Source organism: Pleurodeles waltl, chromosome 3_1, assembly GCF_031143425.1.
Source record: "Pleurodeles waltl isolate 20211129_DDA chromosome 3_1, aPleWal1.hap1.20221129, whole genome shotgun sequence".
NCBI lineage: Eukaryota > Metazoa > Chordata > Amphibia > Caudata > Salamandridae > Pleurodeles > Pleurodeles waltl.
In genome coordinates, this window is record NC_090440.1 from 1831700093 (window position 1) to 1831723164 (window position 23072).

General features: G+C 43.0%; 1 protein-coding gene across 3 annotated transcripts in view; it reads left to right on the plus strand.

The window, feature by feature from the left end:
* Window positions 1–23072, plus strand: part of PMS1 (PMS1 homolog 1, mismatch repair system component) — a 668051-nt gene that overhangs the window by 205900 nt on the left and 439079 nt on the right. For 2 of the 3 annotated variants that reach the window (XM_069225897.1, XM_069225899.1), the window contains exons 7-8: window positions 3945–4067; window positions 13997–14140. In XM_069225897.1, the coding sequence (XP_069081998.1) occupies window positions 3945–4067; window positions 13997–14140 (267 nt within the window). The remainder of the gene's footprint in view (window positions 1–3944; window positions 4068–13996; window positions 14141–23072) is intronic. The other variant, XM_069225898.1, reaches the window with a different exon arrangement.

Below are 23072 nucleotides of genomic sequence, written 5' to 3' on the forward strand. Positions count from 1 at the left end.
ATGGAATACGTTTAGCGCCGGAACCCAGTTGTAAAGATGATGTAAAGTCTTTTCTTGGTCTCACAGAGTTTTACTCCAAATACATTATGAATTTTTCCTGCAAAACATTCCACATAAGACAGTTACTCAAGAACGGTAGCAAATTTAATTGGTGTAAGGAGTGTGATTATGAATTCAGAAACATTAAAACAGCTATTGCTAATGCTGTTCCTCTGTCAGGTTTTGATCCCAATTTGCCCAGCATTGTTACCACCGATGCCAGCTCGAAAGGTTTAGGTGCAATATTGTCTCAGAGAAAGAGTGATGGCAGTGAAAATTTAATTGCCTATGCTTCTAGGTCTCTGACTGACGCAGAAGTTAAATATTCTATGATAGAAAGAGAAACATTGGCGTGTGTGTGGGCTTTGGAGCATTTTAGAGCATTTGTCTGGGGCACACATTGTGAAATTCGTAGTGATCACAAACCTTTGGTTAAATTACTCACCACTAAAGGGATGGCCAAGGCTTCTGCACGTATTGCCAGATTATCCATGAGACTTCAAGATTTTCTTTACAATGTAACTTATGTTCCTGGTAAGGATAATGTGTCAGCTGATTTCCTTTCCAGAATGCCTTTAAGTGGTAAACATGAAACTGAATCTGAGTGGGATGACTACCATATTGCCTGGTTACACGATGAAGATATTCCTTTTATCAACCAACAGTCGTGGATTGAGGAGTATTCCAAGGATGCTATAATTCAAGAAGTTTTGAAGTACATGGTTGAGGGATGGCCAGAGAAGAAAGATCTGAGCCCTAATTTGAGGAATTTTTGGGAAGTTAGGAACGAATTGTCTCACTTCAAAAGTATACTATGGAGGGGTGATAGAGCTATTCCACCGACTAACCTTAGGAAATATATTACTTTACAATGCCATGAGGGTCATGGAGGCATCGTTAGAACCAAACAATCTGTTAAAAGATTCTTTTGGTGGCCTGGTTACGATATCTTCATTGAAAGGTGTGTTAGAGATTGTGTAAAATGTGCCAATGCCGACAAATCTCTAAAAACTTTGAAACCCAATGAGTACTTTTCTTGTAACCCCAAGAATCCTTGGGAAGTCATTGCATTGGATATTATGGGTCCCATTGGCATTAATAGTAAATATATCATCGCAGCTATAGATGTTTTTTTCAAAATGGCCGGTTGTTGAAATTGTAAATGGGGTAGACTCTGATGCTGTTCTAAAATTTTTAGACAGGATTTTTACTGATGAAGGTATTCCCTCCAGGATTATCAAAGACAATGGAGTACAATTTACATCAAAAAAAGCTAAGGAATATTTCAGTAGAGTTGGAATTAGACATTGTACTACCTCTTTATACAATCCCAGTGGCAATGGTTTTATCGAACGATTTAACAGAGTGCTTAAAGGGGCAATTCAATCTGAAGGTATAGCGGATGAGAACTGGGAATTACAAGTCCTTAAAACAGTGTGGATGTATCGTATTACGTTAAATGAAATGACTGGATGTACTCCCTTCGAGATTATGAGAGGGAGAATTGCTAGAACTAAGGTTAATCCTTTTTGGTTGTTTGAGGATCCTGTAGTTACCATGGACTTAGATGTTGTAAGAAACAAATTAAGTAACACCCATGAGCGTTATCAAACAAAATTTGAGCAAAATTGTAGTAACAAGCACACCCATAGTGTAAAGGTAGGGATGCTAGTTAAAACTAAGAAACCTTGGAAGGTCAGGAAGGGAGAAAGTCAATATTCCAAACCTTTCAGGGTAATTGAAGTGTTAAGAAATGCGGTCAGGTTATGATGGTAGAGTCTGGAATTTCAGACGCATTGCCATATTAAAAGGTAATGAGTGGGTGTATCCTACTAATAGCCAAGGTGAGCGTGGGACTTTTCTGGATTTTGACCCAGTAATTGAACCGAGTAGGTCAAATAGCAATGAGGAGAGTGGGGGTCATGAGGCTCAAGATTTAGTAGTAGAACAAAATGACCTAGATTTCGAGCCTCATAGACATGAAGAGAATAATTCCTTGAACAGTAACATGTTATTCAAAGAGTCCGGAACTAAGTCTTCATCTTCAAATATACTTGATGATAACTATGTTACCAAATGTAAAAGGAATAGATGTAAACCAAAATGGCTTGATGACTATGTAAATTAGATCTGCATTATTTTCTTTGAATGTTCTTTAGATTTCATTATTTTTATTTTTTATTGTCCTTCTTTGAATTTTTATATATTTTGGTTATTAAGAAAAGGGAGATGTGTTATGTCGTGCGCGCGTGGTTGCCACTTTGTGTTCATGGCAACGCGTGCATTGTTATGATGTGTATGTATGTAACGTTCCACTCTCGGTCCGGCAGTTGTTCCCTGCTGATCCAGGAGTGGGACGCTTCTCTGGAGTGGTGCAATAAACATCATACTTACCTCCTCCACTTGTGTACTACTTTTAACCCCTTTTCCGCCGAATTACAAACAAGACACCCCTTGACAAGCAAATCGACCTCTTTGTCCATAGATGGCCACCAATAACTCTCCCTTAACCTCCTTTTAGTCATAGTCACTCCAAAATGTCCTTCATGCGCTATTTTAATCAAACCTGAACGTAAATCGTGTGGGGGAATGCACCTTTCACCCCTCAACAATATCTGATCTTCTATAGAGATCTCATTTGCAATTTTACAAAATGGTTGTACCGGTAAAGGAACATTCTTTTCACTTGGCCACCCATTAACTACAAACTCTTTAACTTGGTTTAAAACAGGATCCTTTGCAAAAGCCACCTCCCAATCATCTTTAGTATAGGCTCTGGACATCGGTAGATCCACAGAAGCAATAAAACAATCCTCTCTATCGTCCTCAGCATCAACACTCTCCAACTCTCCCACAGGTAACCTAGAAAGAAAATCTGCTCTCACATTGAGCTTCCCTGGTAAAAACTTAACTTCCATATTGTACTGCAACAACTTAGTGGTGAGACGTGCAATGCGTGGTGTAGTGTAATTGTTTTTTTCCCCACCGAGAATGTATAATAAAGGTTTATGATCTGTCACAATAACAAACCTCCTGCCCCAAATGTAGCTCCTAAACTTCTCACTTGCCCAGACACAAGCCAACAATTCCTTTTCTATTACTGAATAATTGACTTCAGCCTCCCTCAACACTCTAGACGCATAGCTGATCGTGACTTCACCATGTTCCGTGTCCTGGACCAGAACTGACCCCTAAACCATATTTGCTGGCATCAACCATAATTTTACACGTTAATGCCGGATCATAGGAGTGTAAAGCTTTAGCATCTGTCATTTCAGCTTTTATCAATTCAAATGTGTCCTGACAGTCCTTGTCCCATTTAAATTCAACACTTTTCCTCAACATATTTGACAAACACTTCATCTTGGAGGCATAATTTGGAATAAATCTGGAATAAAATTCACATAATCCTACAAATGATCGTAACTCATCTTTATTCTTAGGGGGAAGACATCGACGAACAGCATCCACTAACCCTGGTCTTGGTTTAACCCCCTCCGACGAAACAACATGTCCTAAAAATTCAATCTCTTTCCTCCAAAATTCGCATTTCTCCTCCTTAACCACCACCCCATTATCTTCAAAAATCTGTAATACCATCTTGAGTACTGTATTGTGAGCCAGTAACTGTTTGGCAAAAATCAAAACATCATCCTGAAAGACTAGTACACCCTCGACATCTTTCAGCAAAAATGACATGATGCGTTGGAAGACTGAAGCAGCTGAAGCAAGGCCGAAAGGCATTCTACGAAATTGAAAAGTACATAAATCTTTTAGATACCTATTGTGTACATTGGTCAATGGCTTCAAACATAGGAATTGTGCTGCAGTTTGTAAGTGCAGGAATGAGTGAACATAATGTACGAGGCTTATCTTTGAACAAACTGTGCTTCTTATGAATCTAGGTCTCTATGAGTGGATTTCTTCCAAGTCCGGATTCAGAGTATAGTTTGACAAGTCTTTCAAATCCAGAAAGGAGTTTCATTTTCATAAATCGTCGACCTGTCTGTCAGAAAGATATACTAAAGGTAAATTATTTAATTGTGTGTCTTAGACTAACTGAACAATGTTGTATCATTGTGTTTTTTTTAATTACCTAATTATTGTTGTTTGCTGTTTTACATTAACATTACAACCTCCTCAGATTGATGCTGTTTACACCATCACAAGTTTGGTGGAGAAAGCAATAACAGGTACTTTTCTAGGTGTAAACAAGCCACTTTATGGAGCAAGCTTGGTGCGAAAAAAAAAAACATCCTTTTGGCTTCTTGCCTCACAAACTAAAGATGTCCTGAACAATGAACTAAACAATAGCTAACTAGCACATCCCACCTCTCCTAAACAGTTCCCGCTCCCCTTTCAAGTTCCCCATTTCACCTCCTGTGTATCATATCCGTCCTTGTGCCTCCCTGAGGTTACTCTGGCATTTTCGTCCTCCCTGTCTGCTTTTCACAGATGTGGGCCAAGCCTGCCATTCTTCCATTCACTCCTTGCCTCTCAACCTTCTCTTGGGCTCTTCTCTGATACCCCAAAAACCCGTTCTGAGTATCCATCTGACCACCACCAGAAGGACCCCTGGCTTGTGCTAGAGCTTAACACCCCCTCATCCCCCCTACCTTCTCCCAGCCCCCACAAAGCTAACCAGAGTTGCACATCTCCCTTCCTTCAGAGTCCCCAAAGCCCTTATTATTCTTTCCTATTATTATCCATTCCTCACAGGCAATAAGTGCCCCCTTCTTCCAAAACAACTCTGGCTTCTCATAAACTATTTACGGGTGCTTTAACACTTCAAAACCTAGAGCTCTGCAGAAAAACAAAAACTTCCCTGTTGACTTCGCTCCTAGCTCTGATTGCCGCCGGGTATATCGCCCCTTTCCAAATCCTCTTGGAAGCAACATATCTGAGCCTCTGGACCAAACTCCTACACTGTTCTCAAGTCCTTCTTTCTAATTTTCAAAGGTTCTTGGACCATAATCTGCACACAATCAGTCTCTTCATATGTATTAATTAACACAATTGGCAGTCTCCACGGCTCCTTAATTTCCAGTAACCCTGATATGATCTGCTCTCATCTCATCCCTCCTCTTGTAAACCACCTTACTACTGCCTTGTCCCAGTCCGCTCCTAGTTGTACTCTTTGCTGTAAATGTTCTGATTGTGCTCCAGCCGAATGTATCATGGAGTGTCCTCATATCCGTATTTCCTCCTTATGATTTCCTATCTGTTACCCACCTGCCAAGTGAGAAAAAGCACTTTATGTACCATTCCCGTTGAAGTCGCAAATAACCCTACTTGCCTTAAGAAACTGTACTCTCCATTTTTCCAGGTGTGGTAATGGTGTCTTCTCTATCAAGGCTACAATGTAGCGGACTGCATCTTTTTTCTTAGTCTGAGCCCCATCTGATCCCTGTCTCTTTGTTGTGCTCCAGATTGCACAAAATAAAGCCATGCAGTTCTATATGTCCTCTGATTTGACTTTGCCAATAAGTGCTCCAACAGACTTCTTGCTCTTACCCAAGTTCCCACATGTCTTGTGGGAGTATCGGTGCTGTGGTATCCGCTCCCGGGACCAAATCACAGAACCTTTCCCATAGTGAACAAGACAGAGTGTCAGCTATTTGGTTTGCAGCTCCCCAATATGTTTTTCTATGAACAGAATGTTTCAATGCAAACACAATAAAACAAACTCTCTCAATAAACGAAGTACATGCGATCCTTCCTGGTTTTCTTGGGTTATGACATGCACTATTGACTCATTTTCTAAATGGAACATTTCCTTTCTCCTTGACAGTTCTTCGCCCCATAATCTTACCGCCACCAATACTGGAAAAAATTCCAGGAAAGCAATGCTCTAACTCTCTTTCCTCTATTTCTTTGGCTAGTCTTTTGCACTCCATCTTCCTTTCCATCTCAACCTTCCCTTTTCCGGACGTGTCAGAAAATATTTCCACTGGCCAGAAAAAAGCTGATCATCAAGCTTCCACCCCACTATAAGTTGTAAAACAAAAAGAAAAAAAACGTTGCCAGATCCTAAAATCCTCCCTCACTCGCTCTGTTATGCTCACAGAATGACATGGCTTAAACGCCTCCTTTATTGCAAAAGCCAAGTTCCTAGTGGAAGCTTATCCTAGAGCCACGACTCTTCAGGCAAAATTGATATGTCCTAATATTTCTTGAATTAGATGCAGTTTGCATTGGTTCTTAGACAATGCATATTCTATTTATTTCCTTGCTCTCTGTATCTTTTCTGCAGGCAAGTGTGCCTTACAGCCACTAAGTCCAGTTCTATAATTAAGAATGTCTAACAAGTTGTTGGGCCCTCTATCTTTAACATAGCTTGTGGTATTCCCATGTGGTCAGTCACTTTCTTAAATGTTTTTTTTAACAATCTTGAACACTCCCTGTTGCAGTCACCCTTCCCTACCATAAGTAAATCACCAAGCTAATGCAGCACATACTCTTACCTTGCTTCCTTCTTTACTGTTTAATCCAAGAGTGTACTGGAAGTTTCAAAACCTGCCCAATGTACTACGCTCCCCAGGGGCATTGTTCTATCAATGTAGCACTGCCTTTGAAATTGAAAACCCAGCAATGTCATGTCATCCGGTTGATGTGGTAGAACCCGAAAAGCAGACCTAATGTTGACTTTATCCATTTTTACTCCTGCCCCTGAGTTCTTGATCATCCGCACTGCCTCATCAGCTCTAGTGTAGACTACTGAAAAAGTCTTTTGGTCAATGTAATCATTACTTGATCTGCCCTCTGGCCTTGGCAAATGATGAATCAGCCTGTATTCTCCCTCCAACTTTTTAGTTAGCAAACCAATAGATGATATGATCAATTAGTGGTGACTCGGATGCTCCTGCCATCCTACCCCGTCACTTCCTTGTCAAATTTCTCTTAAACCAACATCTCCTTCCCACAACAAGATTTTAAAAGGTCCTGCCAACTCTTGTATCTTGACCCTATATATGGAATTCTAAACATTTTTAGTGTAACAAAACTCCAAGTACCCTGCATCTCTGTGGTCAGGGTACATCTGCAACCATTTTCTCAAACAGTACCCCGGGCTGCAGCTAGAATGTCCCTGTTTACTGCCCATGCCTGTCTTGCTCACGAGGCTTCTTTCTGGGTCAGTGCATGGGCACTTATGGTGGGAAAGAGACTCCTGACCCTTTTCCCGCTCTGTTTGATGATATCGCCTGGTGGCCCACTCCCACCAGGGTTATAGCTGGATCGAGTACCTCCATTGAGTTGAGTTCTTCCCTCTCCTCATGGCCCTCCCACAGGTTCGACCTCCATTTTCAAGCCATCTCCTTCCGTCCCTGCCAGCCTCAAACTCCCGCTGGACCCCACACCCCTGCCCTAGTGAGCAGTGTATCCTCCTCACCTCTGCTATTTTGGGAGGTTCTTGATGGTGTCAATGCTGATAGGTCACCACGCCATCCTCCTTTTGGCCACACTGAACTGTGTATTTGTCTGAGGGCCCTTCTCTATTGCTCTGAAGGGCCTTGGACTCTCTTCCCGGCTAGTCATTATATGTGGAGTCAGCAACTCCAAAAGGAGGGCCACAGCACTTTCAGTCTGCTTATCGCCCCTTGTGGGCTCGAAAAAGAGTGTAAATGCCATGAGGTATTTTATTTGTACATAAACCTTTGTTAAAACTCACCTGTCGGTTTAAGTGAATGTACTTTCACAGGTGTTTTCCTGTGTATTAAATCTGAACTGCTAACATTCCCCTCTTCATTTATTGGCTGTTATGACAAGTGGACCCGTTACACTTTTGAGGGACTTCCCAAAGTGTCATTTGTGACTGCAGATTTCGTTCTGCATGGCTCTCAAAATATTTTCTATATACTGATCTGTAGGCATGATTTTTATTTTTTATGTACTTCATTCAGAACATTTGTGATATTTTATAGAAAATGGAATTTTCCTGCAAGGCTTTGTTTTAGCCTCTTTTTCAGTGCATCATATCTTATATTCAGAATGCCCATTCTGCTCTTCATCTTAATAGCGTCTTTTTTTAAAGTCCAAAAATAGGAAGTGCATTAATCCTTCCATGTGCCATCCAATTTATTGTTTATTCTTTCTCCGTGCGCCTTTGCCATTTTATGGTCAGTTTAGGAACCCATGTCGGTGGTTGTGAACAAATTGTGCAGATTGTTCCAAACAGAAGCTACATTCTGCATTTTTTTACGTAGGGAGTATGAGCTGGCCTGGGACCTTAGCTTCTTGGCAGGAAAGCGTGTAACTCTCCCCTGCTTTAAAAAACATACATAACCCTCCATATTCAAAGGGTGAGGTTTGCGTTTGTCAGGGCAAGCTGGCAGACCTGCCACAATGTTTTGTGCACACTGCAACATTTCAGTTCAGCAATTTTTCACATTTAGCGAGTAGCTTTGAACACTGCTCCTAATTTCTAGACGTGCTAAAAGGCATCATTTTCACTTATTTCAAGGTTTTTATTTCTCGTTATTTTCTCCTTCGCTCCACTTTCAGAGATTGGTTTTCCTATGAGGCTTTTCTTGGCAAGGTGGCCTCTGCTGTTTTCAGAAGGACCATTGAGTTCTTGTTTTACTGTAATATCTTCAAGAAGAGCCCTTGCTATACAAATAACATAACTGTGTCACATTTTAGGCTGATTTTTGGTCGTGGCCTTGGTACCAACAGTTATTAAGATTGTTGGATTAATGACAACTGATTTATATTGTAGTAAAGAGAGAGGCTTACTTTGGGTTATTTGCCACAAACCTGTCCCTACAAATTTGAAAGTGATCTACCTCAGCAAATATAGACTTTCGATGGTCTTCTGCTAGCTCTTACACAGCCAAATCAATGTTAACATATTGTTACCTCTGATTCTTCTTTTCAGTTGCCTCTATTTGAACATCAAACCTTCTGGTTCCAGGGAGCTGGCCTTCATATCTGCCCCATTAAGTTTGAGCTGGTGATTGACATTTGTGAAAATGTTCAACAGTAAAATGGTGGCTGATTAATGTGCGATTGGGAAAACATATTTGTGTGATTCCCATGGCTTTTCCGATTTTACTAGACTGAATGTACTGTCTTTTATTTTACTCCAGATACTTGAGGACTGCTACGCAGCTCCTACTGCATGGGTTATGATCCCTAAACATGGAGAAAGATTGTCATATTTCAAGTTAGGCTTTTAAACAATGCTTTAGTGAAAGGACACAGGAAGCTCACCAGTGGTGTAAAAGCTAAATGTCACATATGGAATACAGTTTAAATTGACACCACCCATGAGAGTGACTTGAGGCCTTTTACTCCAGAGGCTCGACCTAATATGCGTCCCGAGCAACTGTGCCAAGCACCCCTTCTGCTGTTGAGTCTTATTCTTGGCTGTGGTTGAGGTAAGTGAACACTACTCAGAAATCAAAGTTTTAAACAGCATGAACAATAAATCAATGTTCAGTCTAATACTCACTTTTATAGAAAATAATATTTCTATTTCTAACACTACAAATGAAAAGGTATAAGACTTAGAAGCCATAACACAATCCCCCTTGAGGTCAGGGCTGTATCAGTTTTCAGGCAAATCCATGTCCCTCTGTCCTTCATAAAATGTGTTCGGGGGTTATTCCCTATTCATCGTGGCCATATCTAGGGAATGCAAACTTTTAGGTTGTACTGAGCAGTTCTCCCTTTGACTCTTTAAGAATTAGGCAAACGTCTCTATGGCGTCGCAGCACTTTTAGCAGTAAGTCCCCTAGGGCCCCATAGGCCTCGTTCCAGTTTCACTCTTACTGGTGGGTTCAGTGGTGCAGTGTTCAGTCGTGCAGCGAGTGCCCTTTCCTCTGGTGCTCACAAGTTCAGCTCCTGTACAGTGAAGTTGCGCTGCTTGCAATGGACGCGATAGGACATGGTGCAGTCTCTCTCTGTTGATCAGCACTGCTTGTCCTTTCCAGTGATCAGAGCTGCTCCTGCGCGGCAGGCACAGAGGTAAGTTGCTCTTGTCACCACAGAGGGAGGGTGGCCTTGTGTGCAGGGTATGATGTCTTTGGTAGCGTCTCGGTGAGCCTCAAGCACTTTGTCAGGTGCAGATCACAGTGCACCTGACAAAGTGCGGCTCGGCCTGTTGGTCACAACATTCTTGCTCCAGTCCGGGCAGCGAACCAAACCTTAGGCCAAAGTGGTACCTGCAGCCTTTCCTGGAGTACAGGGTTGCCGCAGTAATTTCGATCTGGGCGCAGACTCTCCTGATGTGATTGCCCTTACGATGGCACCTCCTGGCATACAAGGTTTCCAGTCTCCGGAGCCATTAGGTCCTGCGCTCCTGCCCTAAAATCAGCTCACCGGTGTCCTCCTGTGGCATATAGGATCAGCATGGTGGTGCAACCTGGAGCTTCCCACACAATGCTTCTGATACTGCTCAGAACATGGCGGACCTCACCTAACATAGGAGGATCTCATAGCTGATACTTCATATGGGCAACAGCCTGATAGGTGCACAGCCTCACACCTAGCTCAGAGAATTTTCGTGCAGGGCCCCACATAGGGCCTTGCTCCTTTACCCTGTCTTGGCTAGCCGACAGGTGATGGTGCTTCAAGGCAGATTATTTTGGTTTCCTGGTTGTTGTCCCCTCACCCAGCAGTAAGACCACCAGGTCTTGGCCCCCACTCCTAGTCACATGCAAAATTCTTTCAGAGCTTCTCACTCAGCCCATCTGGCTGCTTGGCAGATGGACATTTTTTGGGGACTCATCCTCCCCTTCTTTTAGCCCTTTTCCTGACACCAAATATGGTTGAGGGCCTGATTCTTTGAAATTGTATGTTGGGGTGTTGCTTCTTTTGAAGTGGACACTTCTCTCTTTCTTCTTTCCTCATGAAAGATGTCTGTTATAGCAGGTAGGACTCCAAAGCTGACTGACCCACAACATGTCAACATGGGATGTCACCCACAGTGATATGTACATCAAAAGGTTAATCCCTGACTCCCAGACCAGCTCTTTATGATTCCCTTATCCGCACCATCCCCATATCAGTGAATCAAAGAGCAGTCTTTTGAAATTGAAAGTGTGTCTCTTCTGTTTCCCTCCAGTGTGCCCTACCCAGCTCACAGGAATGTAGCAATACACAAATCTATCTGGTAGGGATTCCTCTGTTCCTCATGCCTTCACCGGCAGCGCTTGGGGACCCCAGAATGGAAACCAAGGACCGCCATATAATATGCCATTCCAGGTACAATCAGTGCACATTCACAGTACACTGTAGGTCCACTGTGGACCCTTACATGTACCCATGCATTCTTCACACACACGCAATCCGTGTGTACTGTTCAGCACTGATGCTTTTCTGTCTTTAGCCACGGTGTGTTATTTATAGACTCACACTGTGCCAGAACACACACTCACCGTGTACGTGCTGCACAACACTTCACCCTTCATGTATTGTACTTCACGCAAGCACACATACACCCTCTATGCTTTAATTCCGCACGCACTTTGCAGCACTACATCTGTCATGTCATAGGTTCCTCGCAGGCATACATACACTCAGGACTTACACTAATTTCATATGTACTGAACCGTACTGCTGTACCCCTGTACTGTACCTTTCCCAGGACACGCATACAACCAAGCAGAGCCACTGCTCTTGCGCCGTACAGCACATGACATATACCTGATGCTTGCCAAAGGTGAGTTAAGCACACAGCAGCCGAAGATTTACAAGGAGAATGAGCCTGTAGACCTAACTCTAGTGACACAGGTAAAAAAGTCCTGTTCATTCCTACTGACCACTTTATGGTATGCTGCCACTACCGCACTGGTGCTGCTTAGCTCCTGGTGAAGATGGTAGCCTTCCACCACTATGAGGGTAGCGCTTTGGCATCCCTGTTGATCCAACAAGACCACAGTCAGTGAGGCAGGCCTATGTTATGGTGCACACGCATGACCGGTGTTGGCCTATGACATAAAATAAGCATTAGTTGGGCACTTAGTGCAAGGGTACACGTCTTTAACATGCAAAGGACTTTTCTGTCCCCACAAGCCCTATGTCAAAGGAAAATATGTTTGGCATGTTTCAAAAAAACTGTTTGACATTCGTTAGTCACCTATAAATAGTACCTTATAGTCATAAGTTCTAGGTATATAATGTCGAAGTGAGACAACCTAATATTTCGATTAGTATTAGAGTGACAAAATACTAAAAGTTCCTTTCACTGCAGAAACTAAAATAAGTTTTCCCATGGTAGAAGTGTACTTGTGAATTTATTGCAAGTCCACTTGGTAAATAACTACAGACGTTATCCATGCACCATATAAAGATTAACAAAAATGTAATTAACTATTAAAGATAGATGTTTGTTAAATGACTTCGTCTGAAAGCCTGGACAACATACGACTCTGCTTTCATTTCTCCTGGAATATTTATTAATTTTGGTGATGTAGGAAAAAGTGTTCCTGGGAGAAAACAGGCTTATCTTACTGGTAGGAAATCAGGGATAACTTAATTGTAGGTTATTAACTTACATGTATCTTAAAATGCGGTACAGAGAAGTAGACAAGGGAAGATCGCTGTAATACAAAGACCTGAGAAAGGTCTGTATGTTTCATTTACGGGGTATAGGTGTGTAGGAGGCCTTGTTTATTCCACTCAAACGCGTCTCTGCTAAGAGCAAGAGGAACCTGGATTGAGAACCAGAATCGACTCATTTTCAAGTGGAGTTTCCTCCTTGCCAAAGGATAAGCCCTTGTGGTACTTTCAGCCGCCACGTACAGGCCCTGGGATTCTGGCATTTTGAAAGACTCTCTGGGTGACGTTCTGTGGGATTGTTCATCAGAAAACAAGCAGATGTCCCCCAAAAACTAGGCGGGTTTGGGCATGTGAACCTTCTTAGGATTGAATCTAACCAGTCACAAGTTAGTGTAATGTATAAGAAACTCTAACACACACCTCCTTAGGTTAATCCCTCCGAAACAGAATTCCAGTCCCTCTAAACTGCTCCATTTCAATTGAACACTGACTAAACTCTGTATCCACATTAGAACACTATCTGGAGGTCGTAAATTAACACAAACTCGTTAGGGTTCCTGCTGGACAAAAAACTCAACCTCCACTCAAACGTCTTAGCTAAAGGAGTCCAGTTCTAGTTTAGCCCAGTAAAAGGAATCAAATTCTTGAAGGCTTAAATTAAAGTTACTCAATTGCTAGTATACTCAAGACTCGCTAGTCTAGTCACCTTGCCCCGATACAGATGTAAAGAAAATCGACTTCTGTTCATATTCAAGTTACAACCAGTTGATGTGAGATGCTGATTCAAACTAGCGTACATTACTTCAGATATTTTAGAGCCTCCAGTCTGAGGCTCTAAAATATCTGACATGAACCTGACCGTCTCTGGCTTCCAGTGCCCTACATTGGGAAACTGCAGCACTCAAAAAAGAAAAACACACTGAATAAATCGTTTTCCTACAGAATGCCGAGAATCTGGAATGCTATGCCACCAACAATCTGAACACTGACCTCTTACTAACCTGTCAAGAAGGGATTGGAAGTCCTATAATTCCATCGTTATTTTGCGATTTGAATAGTTTTCACTAGAACTAGGTGTCTCAGGGCAGAGCCAGTTGAGGATATTATCTCTCTAGTGTAAAAATAATGACGTGAATGACTTCTTCAACTTGGTTCCTCCAAGCTACTCCAGAACTGCATACGATTGCTGCGGTTAATTGCTCAAGGAAGGCTTATTTCTCTTAAATCTGTATCAACCTTTTGCTAACCAGTGTTCTATATGGCCTTTTTTGGTCTGGTTTATGTTATAAAAAACAATTTAAAATAAATTAGGAAATAGCTATATATTTGTTTAAATTGCTCCCAGTGTGGGAGTAAAGGTGCACGTTGGGGGTACTTCAGTTGAACGGCAATGATTGTGTATGGTTTACTGTTGTTAATGTCTCTTTTGACTTTCTTTTTTTCTGCTTGCCTGCAGCTGGTTCGTCAGTACTACAACTTGAATTTCAAAAGGGAATCAGCCCGTTCATATCCTGTTTTTTTCATCAGCATTATCTTACCTTCTTCGACTGTTGATGTCAACCTAACGCCTGATAAAACTCAAGTAATGATTCAGAACAAGGTAACACATAGTTTAAGCAAGTCATTATATGTGATAGGAGGAATACTGAGCAAAGCCGAGGTTTGACTAATGATAGCGTCCATTACACATTTATAAAACCAATGTGTATTCAGTCTTTCTTGCATTGCACATGAGTGAAGGAGGAGCTACAGTAAGGTATATTGTGAAAGAACAACATTTGTTTCCTCTATTTTTTTATTTACAGCATAGCTACTTGAAAAGCAAAAGGAGGATTTATTTTCAAATATCACAGTGTAGACACACAAGATGCTTCGCTCTGACATGGTCTGTGCCTGGATTTGTTCCTCTTCCAGCATGCCTACTTATTTTTTTTATACATCGTAGTGTTTTCTGGTGGGCATCTTGGCGCTAGGAGCAATAGACCCAAACGCAGTAGAAAGGGCAAAGGCACAGAGGTGTGTTTGTTTGAATTTCCTTCGTACAGTGGCAGAAATTCCAGTGGAAGCCTCACTCAACTGAGGAAGCGTTCCAAAGCCGAGGGTTTAGTGTGTAGAAGGGTCTAACTCAAACAAGGTGATGTTTAAAGCTTGGCAACCAAACTACAGCAGAATTCACACCTTAAAGTTCTGGAGAAGCATAAAGGATCAACTTCCATGCCTAAAAAAGCAGGCCAGTTACAAATAAGGCATGATGAGATGAGAAGGGTGGATGCCAATGGAGGGAGCAACAGGCTAACAACACGTTTTTGTTTACACAGTCTTCCACTTTCACTGCCACCTTCTGATGGATACTTCTTCCCACAGATTTCTCCTTGTATGAATATCCTCCATTCATCAGACTGCATCCTTAAGATAACATTTTTCCCCCAGCAGTAGCTCTCCAGCGTGGGCAGGTGGTGCTATGCAGCTTCTTAAACAGCTTTGTGCGCCCAGGATGTGATGTGATGTTATGTTACATTTATAAAGCACACTGTCATCCTGGGGCATCCCGGTGCTAAGAATAACTGTAAATTAGCAAACGTTATAGGCATCTACTGGAACAATAGAATATTCCGCTTTTTCTGAATGACAGATGGTTTGAACAAAGCTGACGGTCTGAGAGCACATACTGAGAAGCATCTGTCACTTGTCCGTACTTTGCTAAAGTATTGAATTTGCAAGAAAAGATACTCTCATAACCAGCGTGTCTGTTTTTGGGTATTATGTTGCTATTTCTGGAAATAGGCTGGATTAACCCATAAAAAGCTCGATGAATACTACAAAGTACCTTAAAGATGGTACACTGATGAATTGGATCCTATGAAGCGCCTTACAGATAATGAATAAAGGACAGTCCTAGAGAGCATGTACCACCAGTCTAGTTGCCTTATTGTGAATAGATTGAAGCTGCTGGGTAGACATTGTCTTAGTGTTAAGATAGAGACTGTCTTGAACCAATAAAGGCAGAAACAGCCATGGTTCTACTCTCTAGTCTAAAGTAAGGCATCATCAGATGAAGTTGCAGAAGATACAAAGTACCAGATGGAACTTGACAGTCCATTGTAGAGCTTGGTCGATTTTCACTCCTTCACAGATGCCCACAGTTAGATGTCTAGGTAGATAGTTGACAGTCCTAGTTGCGTAGGCCGACAAGAAGAATATCAGTTTTGTGTATATTTAGCTTGAGCTGATGTTGGCTTTTCCAGTTGTGAACTGACAGTAAACAATTCTGCATACTTGTAAGATCAGAATATTCAGGTTGAAGTTTAAAATAAAGCTTAGTGTTGTCAGCATACGTGTATAGACTTAAGTTAAAAGAATGAGCTATGACCACTGAAGGCAACTTATCGATATTAAACAGGTATGTTGAGAAATGAGATCTCTGAGGAATTTCACAGGTTTAGGAGATGACAGATTCTGCTCAAACATAACTTGTGGGCCTTTGAGAAATAAAGAGCGTCGCTTTAATACTGCACCAAAAAATGCCAGTATTTGGAAGCTACTTTATTAAGCCGACATGAGGAGATGACGTTGGGACATATAAGAAGCAGACTGGCTTGCTGACATAAGTTCACGTCTTTCCTTCTTGATCAATGTGGGTCTGAAATGTTCTGGGTGGGTCACAAAATTCCTCAGGTTTTGACAGCTACTAGGTCAAATGTCTCCTTCTTCAGTTTAGGGGTTTAAGCCCTGTTGTGGATGCCATAAAAGGTGTCTTTGTCGAATCCACATAACATCTGCATGTGGTATCTTAAACTGACCATGATCTATCTGCTTGCGGCCTCTGTTCTTCAGGGCATCCAAAGGTCATCAGAGAATGGGAGGCAAAATTGTTTTGGACAAAATTTGAAGGGACACTCCAAAGCAGAACTCATCCCCTTCCTGTGAGCCTCTTGGAGTGGAGCCGTCTTCCAAGAGACCCTCCCTCAAAAATCACTGAAAGTGCCATAGGAAGAAGGGGGTCATCTTCTTTAAGGAATCGTTCCCACTGCTTTCACTTATTTTGGACTCGGCATCTTCTTATCCTGACACCAGTCTCTTCCTAGTCATCAGAGCTGGTTCCGGTTTTGAAGAAGTTGCAGCAGGAGTTCCTGACTCCATCTGTTCACCCTGAACATGTCAAGCCTTTTGTCAGGAATGTTGGACAGGCGCGGAATGGCCATGCTACATTGTGGGCCACATCCCAGGGGTCTGTATATTCCTGTGAGTTCAGCATTTCTGGCAGCTCGACACCAACAGCACCAGTTTCCACGCCTCCACAGGCTGTGGGCTCAGCAGCACTTCTAAAGAAGCCAATGTTTTCCAAGGAACTGAACCCCATGTCCTTGATGCAGTCTCTGGCACCGCCATTGAATCAGAACTGTGCGCCTTTGAGGTTGGTAGGTACCAAAAGTGAATGTTTATGCTTGTTTTGATGACAAACTGTTAATAGAGAACTTCCCTTCGGTCCAGATATTTTCCAAATGGAGAATGTTAAGCTGGGTAAAGACTTTTGGCACACAGCTGATGAAGGTGACATTCTCCTAGGTGTAGAAAATGCTAGGGGCCTTGATATTTGGACTTTCATACTCTTGTGCACCTCCTTAAAGTGAAGTGAAACCAGTTTTGTTCACCATAAAGATCATGGTGGTGCAAAAAAGATGTAGAGGTCTTGGACTAATCTTTGTTTACTACTGAGGTAAAATTCAGAGTTTTGACTGGAACCTTCTGTAAGGTCAGAATTAGTATTGCCTTTCAGTTAGACACTCTGGGAACTGATTTTGGCGGCCTGGAAGAAACCTTTGTTGCTCCCAGCAGTCCACACACAAATTGTATGAAGACAAAGGCTGACACCGTAAGACATTCATTTTTTTGGCACACCCTTCCTGGATGGTGGTAAAAGCCTCTTCCAGTAAACTGAATCCTAATGCCTTTCCTGCCTCCCCTGTGAACCAAAAGGCTTCACACTGAGCAGAAAAGTATTTGCCTCTGGCAGTTTAGTTCTTCACATAACTAATACCACATGCCTTCTTGGCTGCTGCGTCCATGCCCTATGGGAGCTGGCAACAATTCTAGTTACCATCCTTCTTGATCACATAAAAAATATCCTTTACAGATCTAGCTGTACAGATCTGGCTGACAATGGATTGGACACTTCCAAACACATCTTGAAGTGCAGCTTGGATACTGTAGAGACCATGGCTTGATCCATGGTCACTACCCTGCACCACTAAACTTGAATTGCAGCACACAAGCTTCTCGGCAGATTTCCAAATAGGTTTAATGACAGTGCTCTTTGATTGCAAAATGATCTTCATTGAGAAGGCTGATTCCTGCTAGGAGAGATTCAGAAAATGATCACTCATTTCACGAGCTCTGTGGGCTTGACATCCCTGACAAAAACCAAGCACCAGTCTGTATCAAAAGGGTCGGGACTTGTCTGTGACACAATGGTCCAGTAAGCAATAGTCTATCACAGCTGATCCATATACCCCTACATATATACTGTACCTTTCAGGCCAGGGTGAATCAAAGAGACATCATCATCATCAGCCCCAGTCCCCTCGCTCTTGCACTAGCTCTGTGGCCTCAAAACCTCTTTGAACTCTTCCCCACTAGACCGCCAGCTTCTTATAGCGAGAGCGTTCTCTTTTCTCCTCCTATTGGAAGATGTTCAGGATGGATTGCTAGGTAACACACCTTTTCTTCATGGGCTATGTTCTACCCTTTCTATCTTTCCTTTGTGGACTACACTCCTTCCACCAGGATGTGCACTCCAGCATACGCCTCGATCTGGCAGTGAAAGTTCTTGTCCTTGATAGATAAAGGGCACACACATAGGAGCTGTGCCCAGTGGCAGATGTATTTGGCCTATCCTGTACCTTTGAATCTTGATCTCTCAGTCAGCAGGGCAAATTTAAAAAGTTTTCCTTGAGCAAGTGGGCCCTCAAAACAAGGGTATTGGCTGGTGTACCACCAGAACACTTACTTTCATCCACCAATTTCACCTGCCCACAAATGCTGCCTGAGGTTCACCTTGGGCTCTCAAAACCATCAGTTAGTGATTCTACCATTGGGTCTGGCATCCACACTGTGATTGTTCCCCATTGTATTGGCAGCTTTCGTTTCTTTGTGCTCTGGCCAAGCAGCCCACGCTTGCTGCCACCAAGACTGATTTCTGACCTCTAGCTAAGGGTAAGCAACCCAGTCCGTGCACTAAGTTTTGATTTCTGCCATCTTAGGAGTGACAAAATAGAGGGTTCTTGGTAGCTAAAGGTGACCTGTCCCACCAGATGTGGTCACTTCAGATGCTGATTAGCCATAAGAGATAGCTGCCCATCGGCCACTAGTCTCCCACCCTTAACTCCCCTAAATCCAGGATTTAAGGGACACCCCTGACACCAGACCCTCAGAGCTGATCGACCAACTTCAAAGAGGGACCAAGAGAAGCTCTGTATCACCGACAACCAGACTCTGCCCTCTGCTCCAGAGCAAAAGAGGGGAACTCTGTCCCTGAGGCACCAGACTTGGAACTGCGCGAACGACCTTCATCCTTGGCTGAAACTTGTTACTCCCGACCAGAGGGCCACATGTGGAAGGCATAAGCACTTTCAGACACCTTTTGGATTAGTGGCAATAGTCCCGTGCAAAATTCAGTTAAAAGCAACCGCGGATTCTGAATCTTCACAGGCCATTGGACCTGCCGTGGAATTGTCAAAAAACAGATGGTCCATTGTCTTCCGGGAGTCATAGTTCAGCTTGGCACCAAATTTCAGGGCACTGCACTGCTCACTCGGACCCTGGGAAGTTTGCAAAGAAATCTTGCACCTTTACCGTTGCCAAGGCTTGTTGGTTGCCAGTCCGGTAACTAACCCTCACACTCGACACTTCAGGTCCAGGGCACAGCCTGCAGCTGACATCTGCAACCCAGCACCAGCTCTTTGTCAGCAACATTGTGTAAGTGGTAAAATCAGCACTAGCGCAATTCCCATTCAGCACCATGGACATCAGGACAACTCTGCACCTGGACCCCACGGACCAGGGTGAAGTGAACTGACTGCTGTGGCCTAGTCCCAGAACCCGCACATCCTTAACCCTGCAAGGGTTCTCCAAAGCACGACCCCCAAGTGTTCGAATTTCACTAGTGGCTCCCTGCCATTGATTTTGGCGTGTAATTTTGCAAGTAGTGACATTTCTCCCATTAGACCTCAGTGCAACGTTTAAATGCCAGTTCTGCTGTTATTCAAAATTGCTTCTAAAGTCCATTGCTACGGGTATACTTATCCAAATCTCGTTGTTTAGGCTTCTAAATTTATATAAAAATAAACTCTGTTTTTTTTAATAAATTATTGTCGGATTTCCTTCAAGTCATGTCAATTACTTATCGTCCATGTTTGTGCTCTGAAATGCTTAACACATGTTCTTCTAAGTAAAGCCTGACTGCTCTTTACCACTCTACCAGGATTGAGCTAAGGATTTTCTAGTGTGAATCCTAGGACCATCTATAGGGTACTGAGAGTATTATACGGTGAGGATGTAGTGATATTTGTGTTTTGACCACGGACTCTGTGTCGCACCACTTTGCACTTGGCTTAGCTGTCCACCGTCACATTAGTGGTCAAAAGTTACAGACTCCATTTTGTAGTCATCTTAGCCTTAGCTTCACCGCCACGTTAAAAGTGCGAGTATCTTTACATACAAAACATGTTATGCAATGTGTTTTCTATTTTACATATCTGCTTGTTCTTTTCTCACCAAAGGGCTAGGACATAACGTGGAGGAGTCAGTTAGTCAGCACGATCAGGATGTATTAGAATGATGTTTATGGTACAGCAGGTAACGGCTTAGGCTTGGGAGAGACACCTTGGGAAACTGGCCAGTTCCACCCTATTTCTTTCAACCCTGACCTAAACTAGCCAGCATTTTTTTTTAATACTTCTTGCAGAGTATGAGAGGTTTTTTTTTCCAGAAATCTCCTTCCTCGTTTTTTAAAAATATATAAGCAACCCAGGTCGACAGTGGGAGAATCAGAGACCTCAATCAGGAGTGAGACGTCGAATGCCTGATATATTTCCCGTGAGGGTAGATCTCTATTTCTCGTTGCGGTCGAACCGGGTTCAACGACTTGCTGGCAGGAGAAAGATGAAGCACCAGAAAGGCCCTACGGTAATGCATTTTTATTAATTTTTTGCTTTGCATTGTGTATGAATATATATATATATCAGTAAAGGTGTTTGTATCTTTGCATGTATATATTTGCTTTTTATAGATTGAAGATTCTTTGTACGTGTTCTTATTTCATTGTTGCACATTTTAAAACTACACTTTTGGTTATCGTGACCTTCCTTCACGAGCCTTGCAAAAAGATATAATAAATGTCTTCTTTAGACTAAGACCTGCTTTCCGGAGAATCTTTTCGACTCCTCTCAGTGTGTGTATTTTGGCTCAGTCAGCAGTAATCCAAAACAGAGGACTAACCCCACACCATATACTCCACTTTCCTACAGCTGGCTAGTGAAAGTGGTGTCCCCTGTGCTTGTCACTGAGCTTTCTAAGAGCACCATGGCCCTCCTGCACAAATTGTACTGTGACATCCGTGCCCAGTGGTGCCACCTCATCCTCATGCAGAGGCTGACCTTAACAGGTGCAGTGCTAGACACAAACTGTATGAATGCTGTTCTTTCTCCTCAGAGGATTGTAGACATTTGGGATAGGATTTCAATATTTCTGGCTCGCATAGTGATTTCAGTTCTCAGTTGCTACTCTTGTTAAGCCTCATGCATCCTGTTGTTTTCACATTCCAGATGTCTAATGAGAACATTAGACCTCATCACCCACTGTTCATCTGCTTTCATAGCAAGGGGGTCAGGGTTGTAAAGCCCAATTCTCTGACATTGCAGCTTCCTGTGAGTATACTGATTGGTGCCAAATAGAGACCTGTCTACCTACAGAAACGGCAGGAGTTACCTTGGTTGACAGAAAACCTGCCTCAAAATTCATTTATGCAAGCTGCTATAGTAAGATTGTTGGTTGATGTGAGTTAAAAGGTTTGCATCTGTTTTGGCCATTTTTCTGATGTTTTAGACTTTGCGCTATCTCTTGCCCAGGATGGCTTGATAGTCTTTACTGTTAAAAACTACTTGGCTGCTTTATCTGCCTTCAATTGCCCCCCTTAACAGCCTTCTTTATTAAGTCACCACGTTTGGCGCATTTACTTTTCAGCTTCATGTATTTCGTTATAGTCACTTCAGTGCCCCACAGTTTGAGGTATTTGGGGGGTACTGGTGAATAAACGACTAGTGAATATGGTCATGGACAATCTGCAGTCACTGCTATGCAAGGCGGCCAGTCTGCATCTGCGGTGATTCCCATGAGCCCAAACACCCTGAGGCAGGTCCTGCAGCCTCACATACAGCTCTGGAGGTAGTGACAGGTAGACCCAACATGGAAAGGACCCATGTGGCCCTGCCGCACCACCGGCTCATAGAGACTTGGTGCTCCTGAAGACTGCGCCTGACAGTGAGGCACAGAATTCGGGGCTTTGGATGGCCCATCTTCCGGGGATCACAGTTTGCCCTGTGATGCCTCCATATGATCAAATACCACTGGAGTGAGTGATCCTCCGTCAGCTGCAGGCCACAATGCGTAGTGCAGTGCCAGTGAGCTTGGTCCCTACTATTGGAGGCTCGCACCCCTCCTCATCTGACCCAGGGTTTCCACAGGGACCTCCCTCTGCTGACAGACTGTGATGGGGGTGTAGGGCTTAGTCCTTCACCTCACCTCATCCAGCTGCACTGGCTTAAGACACGATGCCCAGGTGGCATATGCTCCTGGTGGCCTAATTTCCTCCATTTTCCCTGCACAGGAGGTCTAGGTTGCTGGTCATATACTTTGTTGTGCAGGTTGATCATCTGAGGGGTGGACACCTTGACCTTTAACCAGATCCCCCCCTGCCCAGAGGTCCTCATGGGTGATGAGACTGAGGACCCTCATACTTATACTTATCTTAGTGCTGCTGATGGATCTGTTGTTTGTTGCTCCTCACTGCAAAAATCCTTATCCTGTAGATGCCTTCACCTTCTAATGTGAAATATCCCACCCCAATGGGCCCTTAGTTCTCCGACCAGATCCCACATTGTTCACAGATGTCCAAGGGCAAAGCCTCTTGCCAATTACTGTTCTCAGATGCAGTGAGTGGGAAACAGTCCTCACAACCTGATAAAATGGCTGAAATCAAGCTGGAGACCATAATGAAAGAACCAATTGTGATAAAAACTACAATGGGCTCGATCAGGGAAAACATGCGGTCAACATCTGCTGAACTTAAAACACTCAGGGTGAATTTTATTGAGTTTCACACTTAGCTGGAGATGATGGACCAGAAAGTTGCTGCCCTGGATGACTGTTTGCTCACACTGGAAAGAGAGCCAGTAATGGAGCAGAAATTGTGACATCTGTGGCAGAAGTTGATGAATGTGGAGGATTGCAGCCGCCCCAACAATAATGTACACTTC